This window comes from Psammomys obesus, unplaced genomic scaffold (genome assembly GCF_907164565.1).
Source record: "Psammomys obesus unplaced genomic scaffold, mPsaObe1.curated_primary_1811, whole genome shotgun sequence".
In the NCBI taxonomy this organism is placed as follows: domain Eukaryota; kingdom Metazoa; phylum Chordata; class Mammalia; order Rodentia; family Muridae; genus Psammomys; species Psammomys obesus.
The window spans coordinates 877-24229 of record NW_026592423.1 but is presented as its reverse complement, the minus strand read 5'-3'; the positions used below and the strand labels follow the sequence as shown (position 1 = coordinate 24229).

Here is a 23353-nt window from a genome sequence, read left to right as displayed (position 1 = left end):
ACTCTGGCTCTTTCATTCTTTCCACTCCGTCCTCTGGAAAAAAAAAATTAAGATTTTGTTCAATTATGTGTATGTGTATTAGTCAGTGTGGGGGTGTATACATATAAGAGAAGGTTCCAGCAGCCAGAAGCATTGGATCCCCTGCAGCCGGAGTTACAGGTAGTTGTGATCACCCAATATGGAGGTTGGGGACTGAACTCAAGTCCTCTGGAGAAGCAGAGTGCTTAGACATGTAGGCCCCTCTGCAGCCGTTTATCACCTGTCTGTGAGTACTACAGACACAAGTGTTTGGTGTGACTGGGCCTGGAAGCTAGTTGATTGCAAGGCTGGTTCTTGGGCCTTTGGTCTGTGTACTAGAGTACTGTGTATCTTCTGTGCATACATTTCAGTCTTGATTTTTCTATGGGTTTCTTTGAAATGCAAGAAGAACTTAGACCCTTTAAAACATGTGAGGAGCATGTTTAAATACTTTTAGATTTTAAAAAGCTATTTTTAAAAAAATGTGTATAGGTATTTTGCTTGCATGTATGTCTGTGTGCCATATGTGTGCCTGGTGCCCATGGAGGCCAGAAGAAGGCATTAGATCTCCTGAAACTGGAGTTATAGATGGTTGTGAGTCACCAGGTGGGTTCTGGGAGTTGAACCAGAGTCGTTTGAAAGAGCAGCAAGTGCTCTTAATCACTAAGCCATCTCTCCAGTCCTCCTTTTGGATTTTTATGGATTTCATCCAGATACTTTTCTAATTTTCTTCATGCCTAGCTGATTTTTTTTTCTTTTTAAGAGCAAACTCTTCAAAGTATTTTCCACAATTGTAGAATATAAAAATTTCATATTTTAACTGTTTAGTTGCATTGCAGAAACTCTTCCAAGCATGGCTAGCACAATCAGATTAGAAAACGAGTGTGGCTAGCCCGTGGCGTGCAGCAGCTCCAGGGCCTGGGGACTCAGATCAGGCCATTAGCAAGACACAGGCAGGTGTACTGTAGAGGGCACGGCTGAGTCCACTCAGTGGCACCGGTCTAGAAGCACTTCCTCTGTGGTGTTCGGGGCCATGGGCGCGCTCTAGAACTGACCTCCAGGGAAGAGCATAAGCATTAGCCCCGATCAAGAGCAGGGAATCCCACATGAAGCTCCCTCTTGCACAAGTACTTCTGTAGTCCTTTGTGTTGAACTCTTTGCAACTAGAAACCTAAGTTTTTGGTGTCCCTATGATTCCTCCTAGTCTCCCTGTATTCGTTTGACAAAGCCAAGCAGTGCATCGGCACAATGACCATCGAGATTGACTTTCTGCAAAAAAAGAACATCGACTCCAACCCTTATGACACCGACAAGATGGCAGCAGAATTCATCCAGCAGTTCAACAACCAGGCCTTCTCAGTGGGACAGCAGGTAGACATAGCTGCTTTTACTCCCTTCACCTTGTGGGCATCCAAACGCCCATATCCAGAATTCTGCTTTGGAAGAACTAAGAGATGCAAACTGAGGAGCAAATGTACTGAGCCTAGAGAAGTCTGCTCAGAAAACCCTTCACACAGCCTTAGGAGGCCAGAGAGATGGCTCAGCAGCTGAGAGCAGTGGCTGCTCTTCTGCAGGTTCCAAGTTCAGTTCCCAGCACCCACTTCAGGCAACTCTCAACTGCCTGGAACTCTGGAGCTCCAGCTCCGGTGCTGTCTTCTGGCCTTCAGGGGTACCTGCACAGGGCACACATGCACATATACATAAATAAAAATCTTTGAAATTGCGTTAAGATGTTATAGACACAGCAGCTTTTCTTCCTACAAATTTGGGAACATGGTAGAGACAGAGTCTGAAATGTTCTTTTTTTCTTCTTCTTTTCTCATTGTGGGACATGAGATTTGCTTCTGGGCTGTCTTCTTCTGTCGCTGGTATGCTTTTGTAGAGAAACAGTGCGTGGGGCTGGGAAGATAGCCCTGAGGTCAGCAAAGCCCCTGCTAAGCAAGTACCAACACCTGAGTTTGACCCCTAGCACCTGGGCACAAAGCTAGGAGTGGTGGGTTGAGTAACCCTCCTCCAGGAAGGCAGACACAGAGGCTTCCTGGAGGCCACTGGCCAGCTGGCTGAGCCCAAATACGCGAGCTCCAGGTTCAGGGAGAATCCCTGGCTCGAAAATAGGGTTAAAATAATATGGAGAGCAATGGAGGAACAATGCTTGAGGCTGCTCTCTGACCTCCAAACACACGTGATGCACCCCTGCACACGCGTGGGCATTCACACACATAGTAGGTCTTACTCTCGGTGGGGGAGGTAGACTCCCAGAGTCTTTAAAGAAAATTAGGCATGTATAATATCAAGTTCATTATAGAGCTTAAGAAGACTATTGCAATATAGGGTTCATTACAGAGTCTGCTGTAGAGCTTCTGAAGCTTGGTCTCTCACCACACACGTTTGCCATCGTCGCCTCTTGTCGCACGTCAGTTAATGTCAGTTGACTGATTTCCTAGGGAAAACATTCTATTAAGCTTCAAGTCTACTCAGCTGTTCAGGTGCTTCCCAGTACGCACAAAGCCCTGGGTTCAATTACCAGCCCTAGCACCTAAAACCAGACATGATGGTATATGTCTGTAATCGCAGCACTGGGGCAGTAGAGGCAGGAGGATCAGGAGTTCAAGGTCATTCTCCGTTCCATAGCAAGTCTGAGACCAGCCAGGGATACGTGACACCCTGCCTCAAAAGCGTGAAAAGTTGTAGCCCTTTTACCCTTACTGTTACACTTGCCTTATTTCTGATTTTGTTTTTAAAAAAAAAAAAAAAAAAAGGGGTTCTTCCTTAAGGAAGAACCTTCAACCCATAATCCAACAGCTTCAACCTCCCATGCGCTGAGCTAACAAATAGGAACCACTACAACTGCCTTCATGTCTTTCTTAATTATTCTGCGCTCCTTTCTCATATCCCAGCTCCACAGCAATAATTCTCAAAATGTTGTCGGGAGACCCGTGCAGGCCAGTCAGTCCTTTTCAGAGGGTCTGAAAAGTCAAAACTGCTTTTATAATGTCCTGTGATTGTTCGCCATCTTGCTGCCACCCTGCTGCGGGAGCATGGTGCAGCTCTGCAGTGATCACATGGTATGTGTCAGCCTGGCACCATGACTGGCAAAGCGGGTGTGAGCATCTGGCTGGCTCCAGTAAGCCAGACAGTGAAGAGATTTGCAGAAATGAGACACTTCCACCTTTGCGGTTTTTGTTTTAGAAAGAGGTATTTTTTTTTTTGTGTGTGTGTGTGTATGTGGATACATTTAATTTTTTCCGCCTCTAATCTCTAGTATGGTAAATTTCAGTAGATATATTCCATGGAAACAAAAGCTCTTTGGCTCCTTAAAAGTTTAAAAGTAATTAGCAGGATCCCAGGAGCAAAGTGTATGGAATTGCTGCCCGCCAGCACTGTCATGGCTAACGATGCACCTCTCCTGCCCTGAGATCTCTGTCTTAGGGAGATAACTGAGAGGAAGGAAGGGCATAAGGGGAAGGCAAGGGCTGTTGGAGTGAATGGAGTGTTACTTTTATTTCATTTTTTTCCTGATAAATCTGGACAGGTAGCAGTCTAAAGTATCCATATATTATGATATTAAATTTTACAGGCAGGACCTGAGTTTCTGATGTACAAGAACAAAATACAATGTATTTTTAAAGAAAGCATTAGAATTAGCTGGGTGTGGTGGCACACACCTTTAATCCCAGCAAGAGGGAGGCAGTAGATGGCCATCCTGGTCTACATAGTGAGTTCCATGACAGCCAGGGATATGTAGTGAGACCCTGTCTCAAAAAAGAAAAAAAGCCAAACAAAACAAAAAAGAAGGGTGGCAGGAAGAAAGGATTAGAATTAGAATGAACCTCAGAGATTTTCCTATCTGACTTCCTTCCAGATGAGAAATTTTCAATCCAGAGAAGGTAAATCCTGTGCCCATGGATACATATCCAGGGAAATAGATAGGAGTAAAATAAATATTTAATAGCACAAAGTATGTCCCAGTGACTATTTTTGGCATAGCAGATCAGCAGGGACAGAGTAGACAATGTTCCTGCTGCTGCAGAACTTTCTAGTTGGAACTGCAGAAAGCAACGCCAAGCCGTGTGCTGTAAGATGGAAGGAACCACTGCTGGGCTCTAGGCTGCTGCCGTTTTTCTTAGGTAGGCCTAGGGGCCAACTAACTGGATTTGTTGACTACTGTCAATTGTTGTGTTGGGGCTTGTTTTTGTTGTTCATTTTTTTTGTTTGTTTTTGTTTTTGCTGTATTATGTAGGCATACTTCTTTTAGTTATTTTATTTGGGTTCTTATATCTACCACCCTTCTCCATCCCCATCCCTTCCAACCCCCCAACACTAGGTAGGTGAGAAAGAAGGTTAAAGGGGAAATGGGACATAGACCTTTTAAAATTACTTTCTGTTGATCAGGGTCTTCAGGTTCCTAGGAGCAACTTGAATCTTCTTTGTCAAAATATACAGAAATCCAGCACTAGCAAAACAACAATTCAGTAATCCAGCAATAGCAAACGCAGCAGCAGAGACCAACAACAGCAAGGACCAGCAGCGGGGGAGCAGTGGCCGCCACATGCCCTCTGGGGCTCTCCCATTTATACCCACTCCAGAGTCCCCAGAATTAAACTGTACCTGGCAAAGATCACGCCCCTGCTAGTGCAGGAGGCAAATCATCATCACCTGCTGTGAAGCAGCCTCTTACCCCACACCTGGTATTAAAACAAAAACAGTCACATAACATAACTGGGTTTTTAAAGAAAGCAAAACTCTCACTACATTTCCTTCCTTTGGTCCAAAAAGTGGCATTTTCCTTAACATTAATAAACTATGTACAATGAGAACTATCAAGTAAGAATTATATTTACAATGTCCAGTCCCTATGTATTTGACAACCTTGGAGAAAGTACTCCAGTCAATTCTATCTTGTTAAGTCCAAAATTCTGTATCTAAATTACTTTAAATCTCTCTCTCTCTCTACATACACACACACACACACATACATAAATAGTCTGTCTGCATGTGCGCCTGCATGCCAGAAGAGGAGACCAGATTTCATGACAAGTGCTTATAAGCCACCAACTATGTGGGTGCTGGGAATTGAACTCAGCACCTCTGGAAGAGCAGACAATGCTCTTACCCACTGAGCCATCTCTCCAGCCTCCTAAATCTCTTTCTTATCATAACTTGAATTATCAACCTAAAAACATCTTTTTTGACCCGAAAGCATTTCCTTAGATCCTAAATAACGTAAGCTTTTACGTCTTGAATATTAATAAGAAAAACCGAAGACTATAACTATTTAGTCTTTAACCCCAAACAGAGACCTGAGAAGGAAAAATATTACCTGAGTAAATGGGCAGTGCAGAGCAGACAGCTTCAAAAACTATAGAAAGGACAGAGACTGCTGGCTGCCCGAACAGTCATCCAGTCTTCTGCCTTCAGACCCAGAATATCTGACAGACTCATTCGTGAAGCAGGGATTTTGAAGGACTGGCCTACCTTGTCTCTGCAGAGTTGGACAGTCAGTTTCCCAGTGTCCACAGCTTGGACAGCTGTCAGCAGTCAGTAAAGGGCAGGTTGGGTTTGTCTATTTGCTTGTTTATTGCCCTGTGAACAGCTTTGCCACATCTGAAGCAAACTCTTAGTGCCCATCATCTTCTTTGAAGTAGGTAGGGGGTGCTGCCAGGAGCAGGTGTGTTTCTGTGTCAGAAAAGCCTTTTATTATTAAAACACCTTAAATGCCATGTTCTGTAGATCTCTGAAGTGTGTGAAGACATTCTGTCTATAGTATATTTGAATAGGCAAACATTGCTTGTTTCTAACTGTTTACTATGTTTAACTTTGAAAACCTATACAAAAGATTATTTATAGACGACTAACTACCAGCTTGCATTTCTAATTATCCTAAACAGTTTGCAACAGTAGCTTTTTCAAGACTAGAACTTTACTACATTTTAAAATGCGGTGCATATGTATAATACGTTAAGCAAAGAGTTGAGTAAAATAACCTTAATTTCTGTCAATATACAATAATCCATTACCAATGTAAAATATTTGAGACTTATTGCTTTCTTAGGAGATACAATAATCCACTTTGCATCCTATCATCCCTACATCCCATTCCCCCTTTAGTTCCCTTTCTCCCTTCCCGCCAACACGAGATAAAAAGAAGGATAGAGGGGAGAAAGAGATTCCTGATTCTAACCTCCTTTACTTTGTTTCCTCCCTGACCATGGCCAACAACTTGTAACCAACCCCTCAAAATGACAAGAAACATCCCTTACCCACGGAATGACCAAAAACTACCTACCCCACTTCCTGGGAATAGGGGCATCATGTTCTTAAAATTGCTTCCTGCTGTCTGGGGGGCAAAGTTTTCTTCTGTGGACCCCAAGAAAAATGGGATATTGGCTAAGTCCTGAAAGAGCTAGTTGTATCTTGTGCTGTCCAGTCTCTGTGGGATAGGCAAGGGCAGGCCTTAACTGAAGTCCTGGGAGAAATAGTATGTGAGGCAGGACCATCAGAGCTGGCCATTTTGAAGTTGATCTGGAGGCAGATTTTTGAGGAAAAGGTAACTGAGGCAGTCTGTGAGCCTGGATCATTTGGGATACTTGCTTTGTCTCCGTTGGTATCTGGTCTTTTTGCTCTGAAAACACAGATTTTTAAAGGCAATATTATAGGTGCATTTCCACATTAACATATCTATGGAATGTGTGGTGTGCACAGATCAGCTAAAGATGGTTTTCTGCTCTGTGTTTGAGCAGCTGAGAGACTCTATCTTTCATCTATCAACTTTATAAGTCTGTTTGGACTGTGTCACCAAGCTGTGATCTAAATCTCTGTGCATGCTATATAAAAGGATGGCATGTTATAGTAACATGAGGACTAGGTAGCTAAAAGATTCATTGGTTATACAGAGATTTTCTTGTCTCGGCTAGCAGGAGGTCTACCCTGGTGAAATCTAATCTTTGTTAAGTTTTGATGGTAACTGTATTTTTTCTTTTTTGTTGTTGTTGTTTTTGTTTTGTTTTGTTTTTCGTTTTTTGTTTTGTTTGTTTTTCAAGACAAGGTTTCTCTGTGTAGTCTTGGCTATCCTGGATTCACGGTAGATCAGGTTGTCCTCGAGTTCATGGAGATCTGTCTCCCTGAATGCTGGGATTACCTTGTATTTTTTTCATTCCCTGTAGAAACATAAGCAAAACCGCATTCCCAATGCAAAAGTATTGCAGGCTTGCATTCTGATGCCAACACATCCTTGTATACATAGCTTGATCTAATTTCACAGTTTTTACTATAATCCAGTGTGTTTCAGCTGCTGCTCTTCCTTTTTCATTAATATTAAGAAAACTTAAAGTTAACAAAACACTATTTAGTCTCTTCCTGGAAGTCTTTACTCTTCGTTTTTGTTTTATATGTATTTCTTTTAAGGTGCAATTATTTCTTTCTACAACTGGTTGTCCTGTAGGATTGTGTGATATACCTGTAATGTTCTCTATATTATAATATGCAAAGAATTTCTTCATTTTACTGAGTACATATGTGGGACATTATCAGTCTTAATTTGTGTAGGTATCCCCATAATTGCCATTATTTTCAATAAATGCGTAACTAATGAATCGGCTTTTTCAGATTCAAAGCAGTTGCCCCTTGATCCTTGAATATGTATCAATGGTACGGTGTGCAAACTACTTTTCCAAATTCTGGAAAAAGAAACACATCTACCTGCCAGATTTCATTTTATTTTTCAAGATAGGGTTTCTCTGTGTAGCCTTGGCTGTCCTGGATTTGCTTTGTAGACCAGGCTGGTCTCAAACTCACCGAGATCCACCTGCCTCTGCCTCTCTAAGTGTTGGGATTAAAGACATGCACCGCCACACCCGACACCACATTTCCAATTAATAATTAGTTTCTTTATTACTTTGTGCCAGTGGACCTGGCAAACCTGTATGAGACCAAATGAATAATATATGATGGATAGTTTCTACTTCTGATTACCTGTTGCAGTTGCATAAATAACAAAGTTAATTCTGAATTATCAGGCACAAATTCAGCAGTTTCTATATGCAAAACAACTCTTTCTGCATATTGAGAGTCAGTAATTAAGATTCAGGAAACTCTAATAATACCATAAGGACTGCATACAACTCTGATTTTTGCACTGAAATATATGGGTTTTGGATCATTTTACTTATTTTGTTTGACTTATAGCCTGCCATTCCCAACTTATTTGTATCAGTATAGAATGAAGGTGCTTCGGGAATTGTCATTTTCTTTAAATACATTGGAGAAACCAGTTAGTCCTTTTCATAAACTGCACATGTTTGCTTTTACCGTATTTGTCATGAATTTCTCCCAAATAGTTACTACATTGGTGTTTTGACTGTGCGAAGGTATTGGATCCCCTGGAACAGGAGTTACAGACAGTTGTGAGCTGCCATGTGGGTGTTGGGAATTGAACCAGGGTCTTCTGCAAGAGCAGTCAGTCTTAACCTCTGAGCCATCTCTCCAGCCCTACGAATTATTTCTAGTGGTTGTTGCACAAAATATGACACGAAGCTGGACTATTTAACATTCCCTGTGCAAGCAACTTTTCAAATTTGTAATGGGGGGGCACTGCTCTGCAGTACCAACAGCCCTACTCCTAAAGTGGTTGACTGACAAACCTGTGATGGCCTGTGTGCAGACAGTGGGCACAGCTTGTGATTGGCTTTTGTGACATATATCACCACCTTCCCCAGGGGCTTCTATCATTTCTCTTCTAATTTCATCATGAGTTGGCCCAGGATTGCAAGAATGTTAATTTGAGTACCCCATTGTTGTAAAAGATCCCTCCCCCATAAATTTATGGGTCTATCAACCACATAAGGTCTCAACTTTCCTGTTTGCCCTTCTGGTCCCACATATATAACCCATCATACACTTCATCTTATTTGAGATAACTTTCCAATTCCTATAAACTGTGTATAAACCTTCTGAAGTGGCCGTTCTGACTTCCAAGATTTTTGGGAAATGATAATCACATCAGCTCCTGTATCCACCAAGAATTTTAATTTTGGTCTATGATCATTAACCACTGTTTGCCAGAACACATGTTTCCCAGTACTTCCAAATCTTCCTGTTCTTTCTACTGGAACAGCTTTGCCCTTAATGTAGGGAAACAGTAACAACTGAGCAATTCTATTCCCTGTGTTAATTTGTTAATCTCTCTCTCTCTCTCTCTCTCAAAATTTTACTACTTCTTGGCAATCCCCATTTATAAAACCTGGATGCACAATGAATATTTGGGAAGTTAATCCACTTCTTCCCAAGATCATCCCTGTCTCTGAAGGCAAAGTACCATAAACACCAGTGGTTATTTTGTGAGATCAGCAATACTTAATTGCTGTTTCCCTGACTGCTTGTTACCTTCTGGCTGGCCAGAAGGAAACAGCTGGTATTTTTTGCTGCAGGACCTTGAGCTGGCAGGTCCATTTGTTTCCTAATGGACATGGCAAGTGATTCCCGTGTATGTGCCTCCTGGAACTGTACTCATTAGTCCAGTGATGCCCTCTACCACATTATCTGCAAGCCCACAGGAAGCCTAGCCATTCCATTGCTGGCACAAATGGCTTGTTTACTTCTCCAGAGAAATGTTCCATATTCCTCAGTTAATGCGCCTGCCAATTTCTTTGTAAATGGCCACATTCACCCACAATTAAAGCACCAAGTATTTTGGTATCTGAGACCTTTAGTTATTGCTTGTCCTATGATATTGGCACGATGCTCATGAGAGCCAAGATTAGTTGTGTCTCTCATCTATTCAGCCTTTGGTGCTGCTTGTCCCTTTAATGATCTGATTACTCTCTTACAATTGGTATTAGAATTTTCAAATGCCAGGGTATCATCAATACCTGTCTGGCACTGATCTTTAGCAGTGTTTATTCCCTTTGCTCTATTTCATCGTTCTATATTCACAGCCTCCTCCCTCTCCCATGTTAACCGTTGTAACTGCTGACTAGCCTCTAGTACAGCTGTTGTTACCAGACCCTTCCAATCTTGGGGAATAGTTCTATTTTGGGTAGCCCAGTTACTTAATATTTGTTTAACAAAGGGGGAATGCATGCCATAGGAAATAGTCTTTTTACCCACGTCATCTCATCTGAACCATGGTCAGAACCATTAGCAGGCATGTGCTGCACAACTATGGGAAAACTGATGGTGACTTACTTCATAATCCCAGGCCACTCCTGGCTGTGCCTGAGTGATTGGCCCTTTCTCTCCAAATGGGCTGCTTTTCTTTAACCCTGTCACCCTGCACGGCCTCTTCCTCCTGGCTCCACCTGTCACCTCTCTCATTGCACAGCCAACTCTGGCTTTCCTATTTCATCATTTTTTTTTTTCTTTCTCAGGCCCCTCCATATGAACTCACAATTTTTCCAATTGCTCAGCCACTCTCCCAGCCTTTTTTGAAATGCAATATAGGAAGAAGATGAAATAGAAACTGCCCCAGGAGCAAAGCAGGAGAGAATCAGTATCTGTAGCCACAACAAACTTTTGCTGACATCCTGAAACAGAGTATCCATTCCTTCATACCCTGCCATCTCCTCTAAGCATCAGAAACCAAGGTTCCCATTATCCAGAAACATTAGATGCCATTATAGGCAAAATAGCTTCTTTAAAGCTATTTTATTTGGGTTCTTATATCTACCACCCTTCTCCACCCCAAATCCTTCCAACCCCCTAACACTAGGTAGGCGAAAAAGAAGTTTAGAGGGAGAAGGGAACGTATACCTCTTTAAACTACTTCCTTTTGATCGGGGTCATCATGTTCCTGGGGGCAAGTCCAATCTTCTTCATCAGACTATGCAGCAAACCAGCAATCCAGCAATAGCAAATGCCACAGCAGGGGTCAGCAGCATAGGGGTCAGCAGCATCGGGAACAGCAGCATCGGGAACAGCAGCAGGGGGAGCAGCAGCTGCCAAGGCCCTCTCGGGACTCTCCCATTTATACCCTCTCCCGAGATCCCCAAATTAAACTATCTGCAGCTGGCAAAATTCTGCTAGAGCATGAGGCAAATCATCATCACCTGCTGTGAAGCAGCTCCTTACCCAACACCTGGGATTAAAACAAAAACATTTACCTGACATCACTGGGTTTTTAAGGAAACCAAAACTCTCACTACATTGCCTCTTTTTAGTTTTAAAAAAAAAATGGCCCTTTCTCTAACATTTAATAAACTGTATACAACAAGAACAATATTTGTTTGTTTGTTGAGATAAGGTTTCTTTGTGTAGCCTGGGCTGTCCTAGGTAGACTAGGCTAGCCTTGAACTTAGAACTCCTCCTGCCTCTGCCTCCCGGGTATTGGGATTAAAGGCATGAGCCACCACCACCACCACCTAGCTGGAGCTCAGCTTTCTTACTAGTCGTTTCCCAAAGAATTTGTGAGCGTTGGTTATGTCACCTCCCAGTGTACTCATGCTTGAGTCTCCTTTTCTCTGTCACCGGGTCTGTGAGTGGCGTAATTGTGGAGTAGACCCAAGAAGGATGCGCAAAAGGAAACTGGTTTTTCACCTTTGGAAAACACTGGTGACATGGGAAGAAGCCATCGTGTCACGAGGTAACTTTCCTCCCATTATTTCTCTCCACAGCTTGTCTTTAGCTTCAATGATAAGCTCTTTGGTTTACTGGTGAAGGATATTGAAGCCATGGACCCTAGCATCCTGAAGGGAGAGCCTGCGTCAGGTAAAAGGCAGAAGGTAAGCCCTTCTCCTAGTCTTTGTTAGGTAACCTTTCTGATGTGACCTGTGCAGGCCGGTAGGTCCCCAGCTATTCTGGTACAGAAGCTTCTCATATGGTGTGCTCTCCCTCTAGACTGCTAAGGCCACACTGTTGCTGTAGGCAGCACTGCTACTGAAACAGGGATGAAAGCATGCTAAGCTGGGCATGATGGTGCACACCTCGAATCTCAGCACTTGGGCAGAGGCCAGCAGAGCGCTGTGAGTTCAAGGCCAGCCTCATCTATAAAGGGAGTCCAGGACAGCCAAGGCTACACAGAGAAACCTTGTTTTGAGAAAAAAAAAAAAAAAAAAAAAAAAAAAAAAAAGGCTGGAGAGATAGCTCAAGGATTAAGAGCCACTGCCTGCTGTTCCTAGAGGTCCTGAGTTCAATTCCCAGCAACTACATGCTGGGACCATCTATAGCTCCAACCATCTATAATGAGATCTGGTGCCCTCATTTTGGTGTGTGTGAAGACAAGGCTCTCAATCCATAATATATATATATATATATATTTTAAAGAAAAACAACAACAACAAGAAAACACAAAACACTCAGAAAGAAAAAAAGCAAACCTAGCTGCAGATCTACTCATAATTTGTACTTCTATTCTTAGTGGAATACAGATATCTATAAAAACTATAAACATTGCCGCATGGGAATTGTAGAAGATAGCCATGGGAGAAGCAGATATAACTCAGATGACTGGTTGCAAGGTTTGCTTTGCACAAAAAAACTTCCTTGCCCCCCGAGTCTAGTCTCGCCCTGAGACGTCTACTGCCTTCTAATTGTCATCTTTCTGTGCAGATTGAAGTAGGGCTGGTTGTTGGAAACAGTCAAGTTGCATTTGAAAAAGCAGAAAACTCATCGCTCAATCTTATTGGTAAGATTTACAGTTTTAGAAAATTTCAAAAGAAGTAGAAGTGTGTCTGATAGTGCATATGACTTATGTAACATGATTTTCAGGTGTGGAAGAGGGGACCACCCCCCTGAAGGCTTGCCACAGAATCGGGATATTTTGTACTGTCAGATGTGCTGATACAAGGCCTCTAGCCTTTGTCTGGAGTGCCCAGTCCAACAGAGTCAGTGTGAAACACATGGGCACATTTTAATTTTCTTTTCTCATACCCATACTAAAAATGATTAAAGGAAACAATGACATTTTTTAGTTTGAAATTCTAAGGTTATTTTAGGCTCACAAAGATTTGTGAAAGTATCTCAGAGAATTTCTGCAGCCTTTGCTGGTTTCCCCGGTATGAGTGTTACATAGTACAGTTACCCAACCAAGTTCACGTGGGTTTATTTATTTATTTTTTATTGCTGCTTCCCAAACCACTGTCTTTACTTGGATTTTCCCAGGTTTTGCATTCTGCCCTTTCTCTGTTCTAGGGTCTCAGTTGGGGATCACCCCACCCTACCCATAGTTTTTCGGTGTGCATCTTCTCCCATGCCCGACAGCCCCTCAGAATTTCATTATCTGTTAGGATCTTCAGCGCCGGACAGCCCCTCAGCTGATTGCTGTGTTAAATGAACTGTCATCACCGTTCTTTGGTGATTGAGAGATGACTGTGTGCTTAAACTCTTCCCAACAGATTTGTTCTGGATTACTAGCCTTGCTTTGATATGTTAAGATGATGCAGTTTAATCTCTAAGAATAGCAATTTATGTAAATATTGATGTACTAACTCAAATTTGTTGTTGATACAATTATATTCATGTCTGTCCCAGTGAAACAGAGAAGTTTTTCATTAGCTACACAGTCGCGTCCAAAGTTACTTACTTAACTTTGTTTAAATGTGTGGGTTTTTTTTTTTTTCTTTTTCAGTAAGTAATTTACCAGTCTCTATTATTTATTTCTCTTTCACCTTTTAAGCAAAAGATTTTTTTTTCCCACTAAGCGTGTGTCTGTGTATGGTGAATATGTGCACTGAGGACAGTAGCCCCTGGAGGCCAGAGGATGGCTTCGGACCCCCCGGACCTGGAGCTGCAGGTGGTTATGAGCCTGTCAGCATGACCACTGGGAACCACCCGCAGGTCCTCTGCAGGAGCAGGTTATGCTTAACTGCTGAGTCTTCCCACCAGCCAGACCTGCCTTGAACATGTAAACCTCTGGCTCCGAGTACTCAGGGGAGCTAGCATTCAAGGCATATGGACAAGTGTGCTAAAAAGCAACCCATTCTAAATTTGATTGTATTTGCGCATTATTTTATAATCTACCTTATGGGGTGTGTGTGTGTGTGTGTGTGTGTGCGCACGCACGCACATATTTAGGCATGTGCGGCATGGCACATGTGTAGAGGTCGGAGGATAACTTGTGAGTCAGTTTTCTCCATCTATTGTGTGAGTCCTGGGAATCCAGCTTAGGTTGTCAGGCCTCAAGAGCCTTAACTCACCAAGCCACACAAGTAACCCTTAATTTGCTTTTCTCGCTTAACATGGTTCAAGCATCTTAAGTATATCTCTACAGTATGATGGTAATATCCAAATATATATATCATTTTTATGAAGGATGTAGCATAATGTCCTGACACAGGATATTTGGGTGATTTCCTTCTACTTTTCTTATGTATGCTTTTTGTTAAGATCTCTTATCCCGAGGAAATTCTGTAACTTTTGGACTATGTAGGTGTTTTCAATAACTTATGTGAAGATGTGATTTCATTTGGAAAATGAATTTGTGTAATAATGCGGCATACAGAACATTTGACCACAAGAGGGCAGTACAGTATAAGCAAAATATTTTTGATCGCCTACTAAAGGAAATCTTTAGTCTACAAAACTCTAACCAGAATTTTTCTTTTTTTAATCTAAAGTTGTCTTTCTTTTTTTTAGTGTGATATTTTCTTTCTTGGCTTTGTAAAAACCGTATTTCTCCCTTTTGTTTAGAGTGTGCTAAGGTACCTTGTTCTTTGTGTCTGAAATAGGTGTGGTTCTCCTGATTTACTGTAGGTGGCGCTCTGACATTTAAGCAGTATTTACCCTTATGAGAGAATTCATAAGTGTACCTTTTGCAGTCATTAAAGCCCTTAGAATGTTTTCAGACTTCTGTGTACATGTGACAAGACCTCAAACTCATTCCACACATGTCAGGCCTATGGGCTGTCCACCAGCATCCACCTACGCTAGGTAGATAAATACCTGGAGCAAGTACCTGCTGTCAGCAACATTTCTGGAGCTAGTGGAGTTACATCAGAAATGCATACAGTGTTTCCTTTCAACAATTAAGTTAATTTGGTTGGATTAAAGGTTAATGAAACTGAGTTCCATGCGATGATTACCGGTAGGCTAGACGGCATCAGTTTAGTTGGTTTTGGAAGTTTATTACTGACCATGAACGGAGCGGGACAAGCTTGGTAAATTAGTCCTACCCTTCTCGCTAGAAAATCCACCAAGAGTGTGCCGTCCACCTTCACAGAACAGCTGTGAGTCAGTTCGCTTGGGAAGTCCAGGGGCGTCTGTCCTTCTTATGCTCAACCACGGTGCTTTCTGCACAAACTTGACTCTATTTGTTTGGCACAGGCAAAGCTAAAACCAAGGAAAATCGCCAGTCGATCATCAATCCTGACTGGAACTTTGAGAAAATGGGAATTGGCGGTCTGGATAAGGAGTTCTCAGATATTTTCCGACGAGCATTTGCTTCTCGGGTGTTCCCTCCGGAGATCGTGGAGCAGATGGGTGAGTTTCTGACCAAGGCTTGTGCTGCTAAGCAAGCACAAGCTGACGATAAGCCCTTCTCATCATTCCGAGATGACTTTTCAAATCCACACAAGTATTTCCAATTATAACTTCTTAAAAAACAAAAAGCAAAACAAAACAAAAAAACCAAAAAGAGCCATTAAGTTTTGTGAGAAGCCCTTAAAACATTTACTCTTACAGGAGGAATAATAGAAATAGTTCTTACAGTTGCTCTTGTTCGAAGTGTTTTTCTGTGGGCACTTGAGACATGGTACGGCATTCTGAAGACCCACTGTGGGTCAGGGTTGCCTGTCAACTGCCACTATCCATCCGCCTGAGGACATTGTGCGGAGGCTGGCTGCTGCTTTGCGTTGTGCTGCTTACGGCCCGATCAGCACTTCTTCATGTCTGGCAAATGGATACTTGGCGAGGTTTTTAACTAGATAAGTCTGATCCCCAAAGACAGACGCAGGAGGCATATGGGAGTTTCCATGCTGCATGAGAAGAAATACCCACTCTCTCATTTGTCACTTTCTTTTCTTGAAGGTTTATTTAGTTTATCTGTGTGAAGTGATTCTGCCCCCCCCCCCCCCCACAAGTGGAAACACTGTCAGGACTGTTTTCATATCCGTATCATTGGTTGGACTGGAATGTGAGCAGCAGAGTATCTAAGAAAGGAATTCATAATAGCCCCTTGCAGCCTGAGTGTAAAAACGGGATCCAGAAAGCTGGAGGAATACAAATGTACTGCTCCCCTCACCCTCATTCTTCCTCCTTAAATTGCTACCGGGAGATAAAAGTATATTCATCATGGTGGATGAGAGCAGCCCGGCAGCACAGAGCACTGGGTTGCATGAGCCAGCTGTGGCAGTCGCTTTTCTGCCTGGTTGCTCACGCTGGCACATCACAAGCACTGGACACACCTGTTGGCCGGGTAAAGGTCGAGTTTAGAATTGGATTAAGACAAAATGACAGAGACCCTCATCACCTTGAAATGGCAGTGACATGCTTCTTATCTGCAAGACACAAAGGCCAAATCCATAAAAAAATCAGAACTTTAATTTGGAAAGTTGGAAGAAATGTGGCCATTCACTGCCTACTAAGGTGTTTCTTGAGGCCCAGTAAATCCTCACGGTGTTTTGATCAAGACGTGGAAATGTTATTTAAATATACTTTAGGTAAAAACAGTTGATGGGATGATTCTCAATGTTGCATGTCGTTCTCGTGGCACCTTTTTACTGGTTTCATGGCGGGGGCCCGAGAGAGGGAAAGGATTCAGTGTCTTTGACCATCGGTGGAGTCCTGCCACTGAGTAGGAAATCCAGCAGGTCTGACGGTCAGCCTGGACCCGATCTGTCCCTGTTTTGGAGGAAATGAGCTGGAGGAGATGTTTGTGCGCACTCCTGCTTGTTGACCGGGGGCCATGGATTTGAAGTCTGAGGGCTGTTTTCCCTGGCCTTCTTTATGGCTTTATTTTTCTACTACACTTACCCTTTTTTACGACAAATAAAATAAAATAACTTTATTCTTTTAAAAGTACCCTGCCACGACTTTCTTCCATCAAGAAGCAAGAATTGTCAATTTAATTTAAATGACAGCCTGCTATAAAGCTACCTTGAATTTTGAGCTGATTTAAAACAAAACAACAAATAAACAGCAACAAAACCTTGCTGTGTTCCTCATTTTTAAGGGAAGTGCCTTAGTATCTTTTTTTTTAAGGAAGCTTCATTGCTCAGGGTTTGATATCTGAGAAATAATTATCTTCTATGTAGATATCATTTCTTGAGGTTTCTTCTTTCCTTTGAAATTTGGGGGCATTAAAAAAGCATTTCATTGCCATCTAAGAAGATTTGGTTACACACTCATCATTTGGCTTGGTAGAAGTAAAAAGTGTTTCACAGGGATCAAGTATACACTTGATTTTTTGGAAAAGGCTGAGAAACAATCAAACCAAATATAAATGAAATTAACACATGTTCTTCCGTGGCTGTTTATGTTCCTTGCTCTGTTAGGTGGAAATAAATTTGATTTTTTTTCTCACTCCTTGTTCACTAAATAGATTTAATACTATACTTTGTGGGTTTAATAATTAGACAGTGTATGATCAGTTAAATCAATTAAATGAGAAAAATATTTAGAAAGTAATTTATGTGGCTTAAAAGGTATTGGTAAGCCTTATTTAAAATAAAACCAAACTTTATTTTGGGATTAAAAAATTGTCTCTCCTGTGAAGTCTGGACTTATGCTTACTTTGAAATAAGAATGCTAATTGTATTTTTTGCACATGTGCATATATCTTATTTGTTGTTAGGTACTTTCAAGCATGTCTATACCTTCCTGCTTTTTAAATATTTTTTATAGAATTAAAACTAAGGAAGTCATAGTTCGGTCTAGTGGCACACGCCTGTAATCCCAGTGCTCAGGGCAGCAGAGGCAGGCAGATCTCTATGAGTTCAGGGCCAGGCTGGTCTACAAAGCGAGTCCAGGACAGGCAAGGCTACACAAAGAAACCCTGCTTCCAAAAACCAAAAGCCGAACCAAAACAAAAACCTAGCTGGGCATGGTAAAACATGCTCTTAATCCCAGAGACAGGCAGATCTCTGTGAGTTCAAGTCCAGCCTGGTCTACAAAGTGAGTTCCAGGACAGCCAAGGATACATAGAGAGACACTGTTTCAAAAAACAAAACAAAATGATCAAACAAACAAAAAAAGGAAGGGGCTGAAGAGATGGCTCAGAGGTTAAGAGCACTGGCTATTCTTCCATAGGTCCTGAGTTCAATTCCCATCAATTACATGGTGGCTCACAACTATCTATAATGAGACTTCTGATAATAAATAAATCTTTGTGTGTGTGTGTGCACTATAAAAGCCTAGGGAAATCCTTAAAGAGAAAATAAGTCACATAAGGTTCTAGAGACTGAGTGATGATGGCTTTGTGGGAATAGGAAAAGGCTCAGCTATGCTGAGCATCTGCTGAGACTTCTGTCCTATGTCCATCAGTCTGTTTCCTTTTTCTTTTCTGGTCTGTAGCAGTCAGGCTCACTCAGACCCATGCAGGGTAGGTCTTTCTTGGAAACGGTGAAAACTAAACCTGTGTTTGACACCTAGTGAACACCAGATAGAGTGTCTCCCAGCCCCGGGTGACAGATGCTTAATCAGCAACTCCCTGAAGTCCTTATACGGAATAAGCGCCACCATTCGCGTCATGTCGCGTAGCGTGCAGCATAGCAGCGGGAACACCAGAAGCTAGCGTTGGGAGCTGAGTGATCTCAGTGTCTAATGGCTGCCCTTGAGCATTCTCCGGTGTCCTGTTCAGACATTTACCGCACTTACTCCTTGCACGCAGTTTTGTGGAGAATGGTCAGGATAAATGAGTGATGAATCACCTCAATTCCCATTGTAGCTCTTATGTTGGCAAAGGGTGCTTCTCCAAAGAAACTTCATTTTCAGCATCCCTGGCAATAACCTCAGAGCCGTAAATGTTCGAGCCAAAGAACAAATTCTTTTTAAGAGCATTGGAGTAACAGCTACCAAGTCACTCAGCGGCCCTTAGCATCGTCTTGGGAGTAGGTTCACATCTCCCCATGGAGAGGGCCTGTTTCTGGAGAGCCCGGTGGGAGGGACACAGAGTGGCGGATTCACTGCTTTTCAGGGACCCGTGGGCTCTGGGCACCCAGGCCACCAAATCCGGAGGAAAGCCCCTTCTGAAAGACTTGTGACCCACTCTTTGATGTTGAGGGGTTTTTTTTTGTCCTTTCCCTTATCTCTCCCCACTAAGCCCATTTCTAACCTTCATGTTTAAGATTTCTTGTGAAACTAAAGAGGAAAGCAACTTCTGTCCAGAGACTGCAGCTCCTCTGAAGGAAAGACTGTAAGGAGTCTTCAGTCACACCAGGATCTTTCACATGCTAGCTACAGCACAAATACAATGTGGGGGAAAAGAAGGAGGACGGGAGCTCTGGGCTTGCCAGCCATATTCGGGAGAAAGGGAGTTCCTGCTGAGATTAACATAAACACTGACACTCTGAAAATGCATTTCACACCCCCACTCTGGAGGAGAGGCTGCGATTTAAATGGGGGTTAAGACATCCCTTCGAACTCTGGGGCTCTGTAAACGGAGCCCTGAGGCTAAAGAGCTTATCTGAAATTTGAAAAAAAAAAAGGGGGGGGGGGAATGAATGTTTCTGACATTCATCTTTTTCCCTTGTATTAGTCATAACTTGCTTTTCAGCTATATTTTAGGTTTTGAATGCCAAGCTGACATCTGTTCAAGTCGGCCTATAATTTATTAGCAGCGGAAGAGAAAGCAGTTCCCACCGTTGGGTGCAAACTTCCCTCCCGGCCTGTGCACTGGGTGTGAGGAATGCAGTGGTTTACTAATTCTCGGGACCCTTAGAAAAGTGTTTTTTTGTTTCTGTTCGTTTTTCTTACCCCCTAAGTTAAGAGAAAATAGTTGATGGTCGTATAACTTCAGCCTCTTTACAGCAGAATAGTGGCCGAGTGTGTGCGCTTGAAGCAGAACACCTAGAGAGAAAGTTGCCTTTTGCAGGTTGACATTTGTTTCATCTTGGGTTTTTTTTCTCCATCTTCTGCCTCCCCTCCCCCTCTTCCCTTCTTCCTTCTTTCTTCCCTTTCTCTTATAGCCCAGGCTTGCCTGGAAATTACTATGTTTGTCTCCCCGACTGGCCTCACACTTGTGGCCCTCGTACCCCAGCTCTTGAGTGCTAGAATTCGAGACATGTACCACAACACCTAAGCCTACTGATTTTTAGCTTTTATGCTACACTTGTACTTGAATGGGAATAATGTAGTTGCATCTGTATCTCAAAGTCAGACTGTGTTCAAATTCATCTGCTGTTTTAAAGGTTTTTTTGTTTTATTATATTTTGTTTGTCTGTTTGTTTCAGTTTTTCAAGACAGGGTTCTCTGTGTAGCCTTGGCTGTCCTGGACTCTCTTTGTAGACCAGGCTAGCCTCCAACCACATCAGCCTGCCTGCCTCTGGCTCCCAAGGGCTGGGATTAAAGGCGTGCTCCACCATGCCTGCCTCAGTGTTTTAAAGTTTATGAACAGACTTTTGAAAGTCAGTCTTTTGGCAAAGCAGTCAGCTGGTAGAATACACATGGGTCAGACTTCCTGGTGACAGCACTGTTACTTATAGGTCAATAACTGGGTCGTTACAGAGGTGAAGTGTAGTTTCTGGGGGCTAGACCAGCATGCCCTCAGGTCCTATAGGGGTTCAACCCCGAATAGTGACAAACGGCCAAACAGACAAAGTTGGCTTCTAAAATGTTGACCTGAAGGTGCACCAGCGTTAGATGACTAGATGAGCCACAGTGCACAATGCCATGAAGTTGAGGCAAACCCATCTGAGCATGGTTTGCTCCAGATACACAGACATTATTGCGTTAATAACATACATAGAACAAGCTGGGTGGCAGCGGCCCCTCCTTACATTTTTAAAAACAAGCAAGCAATCAAGCAGATGCTAGCACAGGCTGTCTCCCAGGATGACCCTTAGAAAGGTAGCTGAACACAAGTCTGTCCCTCTGCTTTCACAGTGCACATAGGGTTCCAGGCCTGGAGTCCCTGGACCCTGGTGGCAATGTTACAGGGCACAGGAGCACTTGTACTGCCCTACTTAAAGGAGAAAGGGTTTCTTGATAGGTAATAACTTCCTGTCAACTGCTTCCTCTCAGTAATTCCCATCCAGTGATGGGTCTAAGTCCTGTGTCTTCCCTCCAAACTGGAAAGCATTCGTGTCGAGGCCTTTAGGTGGGCTTTGGTGGCACAAGCATCCCAGCACTTGGGAGGCAGAGGCAGGCGGATTTCTGAGTTTGCATCCAGCCTGGTCTACAGAGTGAGTTCTAGGATAGCCAGGGCTACACTGAGAAACCCTGTCTCAGCAACAACAACAACAACAAAATGCATGAGAAAAGGGGGAGTTGGGAGAGCAGAATTTCTGACAACTGAAGAACTGTGCCCAAATTTATCTAAAATGTTCAGAAACCTCTTGAGGACTCAGTTCCCTATGACTCCTGCAGTGAAACAGTGCCTCCTCCCTTAGGTTTATACTGTTGATAATGATGGTTAGTACTTGTCAAGTGGGAGATACTTTTCTAAATACTTTGCATTAACTTATTTACTTAACTTATGTAATGGGGCATTAAACAGTAGGATTTGAACCCAGCATGGCCTCAGAGTTCATAGCCTTGAACCCCTTATGTTGTTCTTCTCTCATGAAAGCCCACCATGTAGAATCATGGTAGACTGTAGAGGAATTTTAATTCATAACGTGGCTGTTCTGTCAAGAGACCGCATCCGAAGACCTTCTAGATTGGTGTGTTCCGGCTTTAATCCAGGAGACAGAGGCAAGCAGCTCTGAGTTCAAGGCCAGCCTGGTACAGAGCAAGTCTCAGGTAAAGAAAAGCTTAGATCCAGGTGGTGCACGTGGTAGTACATGCCTTTAATCCCAAGCAATGAAGGTGAAGTCAGTTTGTAGAAGGAAGCATCCATGTTTCAAAGTGATGCCTAATTGAGTGGCAGAAAAGGTAATGAATCAGAGAAAGACTTGACAGAATAGGATACTCCCAACTTTCACAAGAAGAGAGGGGAAAGGGAAGCTACTTAAGGGGCAATACAGAAAGAAGGAGGCAGTTTTACTGGAACAGTAATAGATAGACAGATTGAGAACTCAGGGGAAGACCAAATGAGCTAGAAAATGAGAAGGAGCCAGAAGATGAGAGCAAATGGCTGAAGTTAGTTTGAAGCCAAGCAGAGCAATTCAGAGACTGAGGGAAAAGCCAGATTGATCCACTTAGGTAGGAGAGGAGTTTGAGCCAGAACAGCTGAGTTGAACCAGCCAGCCTAGAGCTCAGTAAGAACAAGAAAGGTTGAGCATATTAAGCAGAAAGTCTCAGAGGCAGAAAACATTCTAGGCCTAAACATTCTAGGTTAAATTGTTTGGAGGCCAGAAGCTTCTAGGACTAGGCCTAGGTTAGCAGACAGAGGTAGTAAGCCTCCCAGACAACAATTGAACCAGGTGAATAAAAGTTTCTTTTACAGTCATGGGCCTTCTCGAGCCCAGTTTAGGAGAATCTTGGAGGTGATCTTTGAGTTAGCCTATTTCAGACATGGCATCATTAATCTGTTGGACCAATAGCCATCCAGCCCAGAAGCTGGCTGCCCTGTGCACTGGAAATAACTTTCTAGTAATCCAGTATGTTCAGATTGTCATGAGCTGAACACAGAGAGACTGTGATGCTCGATACACAATGCCGCTTTTTAAAATGTGTGCTCTTAGTAGTAGCATAATGCAGGAAGCGATTGCTATATTGTGTTGGAGAAGTTGTCCTAAGTAGACCGTTAATCTAGAGACAAAAAAGTCAGTTAAATGACCGCTTACAAGTTAAACAACAGAACCTAATAAATGATACCAAAGCCAGCATGCTAAGTGGCATAGACAGAGTACATCATCCAGGAGCTTAAGGAAGTTTACTAGAGGCTTGCTGGAGAGAGAACCGTAGAGGCTTGGGCTAGCAGGAGGGAAAGCATGGCTGTCCATACCGGGAAACAGACTAAGCAACGTAGAGGATTTGCAGCTCAGAGCATTTGGCAGTCCTGGTGTTGGGAACAACAATGTAAGATTTGAAAGTCAAGGTATACCTGGGTGCGTGGCTCATGACTGTAATTCTAGCACTCGGGGAGGCAGAGGCAGGTGGATATCATGTGAGTTCAAGGCCAGCCTGGACTACAAAGCAAGTCCAGGACATCTGGGGCAATACAGAGAAACCCGGTCTCAGGAAAAAAAGAAAAAAGTCAAAGTGTCAAACTGGAGTTGGGTTGTGGAAGTCTGAGGAGAATCAGATGAAATTTTTCTGTCCCTGACATAATCTTCCAGAAAGTCTAGCCTGTTTCTTTCTTTATGCT

General features: G+C 42.8%; 1 protein-coding gene across 1 annotated transcript; it reads left to right on the top strand.

Annotated features, from left to right (window-relative positions):
• Positions 1-1222: 1222 nt before the first annotated feature.
• Positions 1223-18676, top strand: LOC129681316 (vesicle-fusing ATPase-like; the record flags this gene model as incomplete). Its single annotated transcript, XM_055613209.1, has 5 exons — positions 1223-1389; positions 11625-11732; positions 12559-12634; positions 15271-15520; positions 18535-18676. Coding segments are annotated over 5 exons (743 nt in total), but the record flags the coding sequence as incomplete, so codon positions are not given.
• Positions 18677-23353: the final 4677 nt, after the last annotated feature.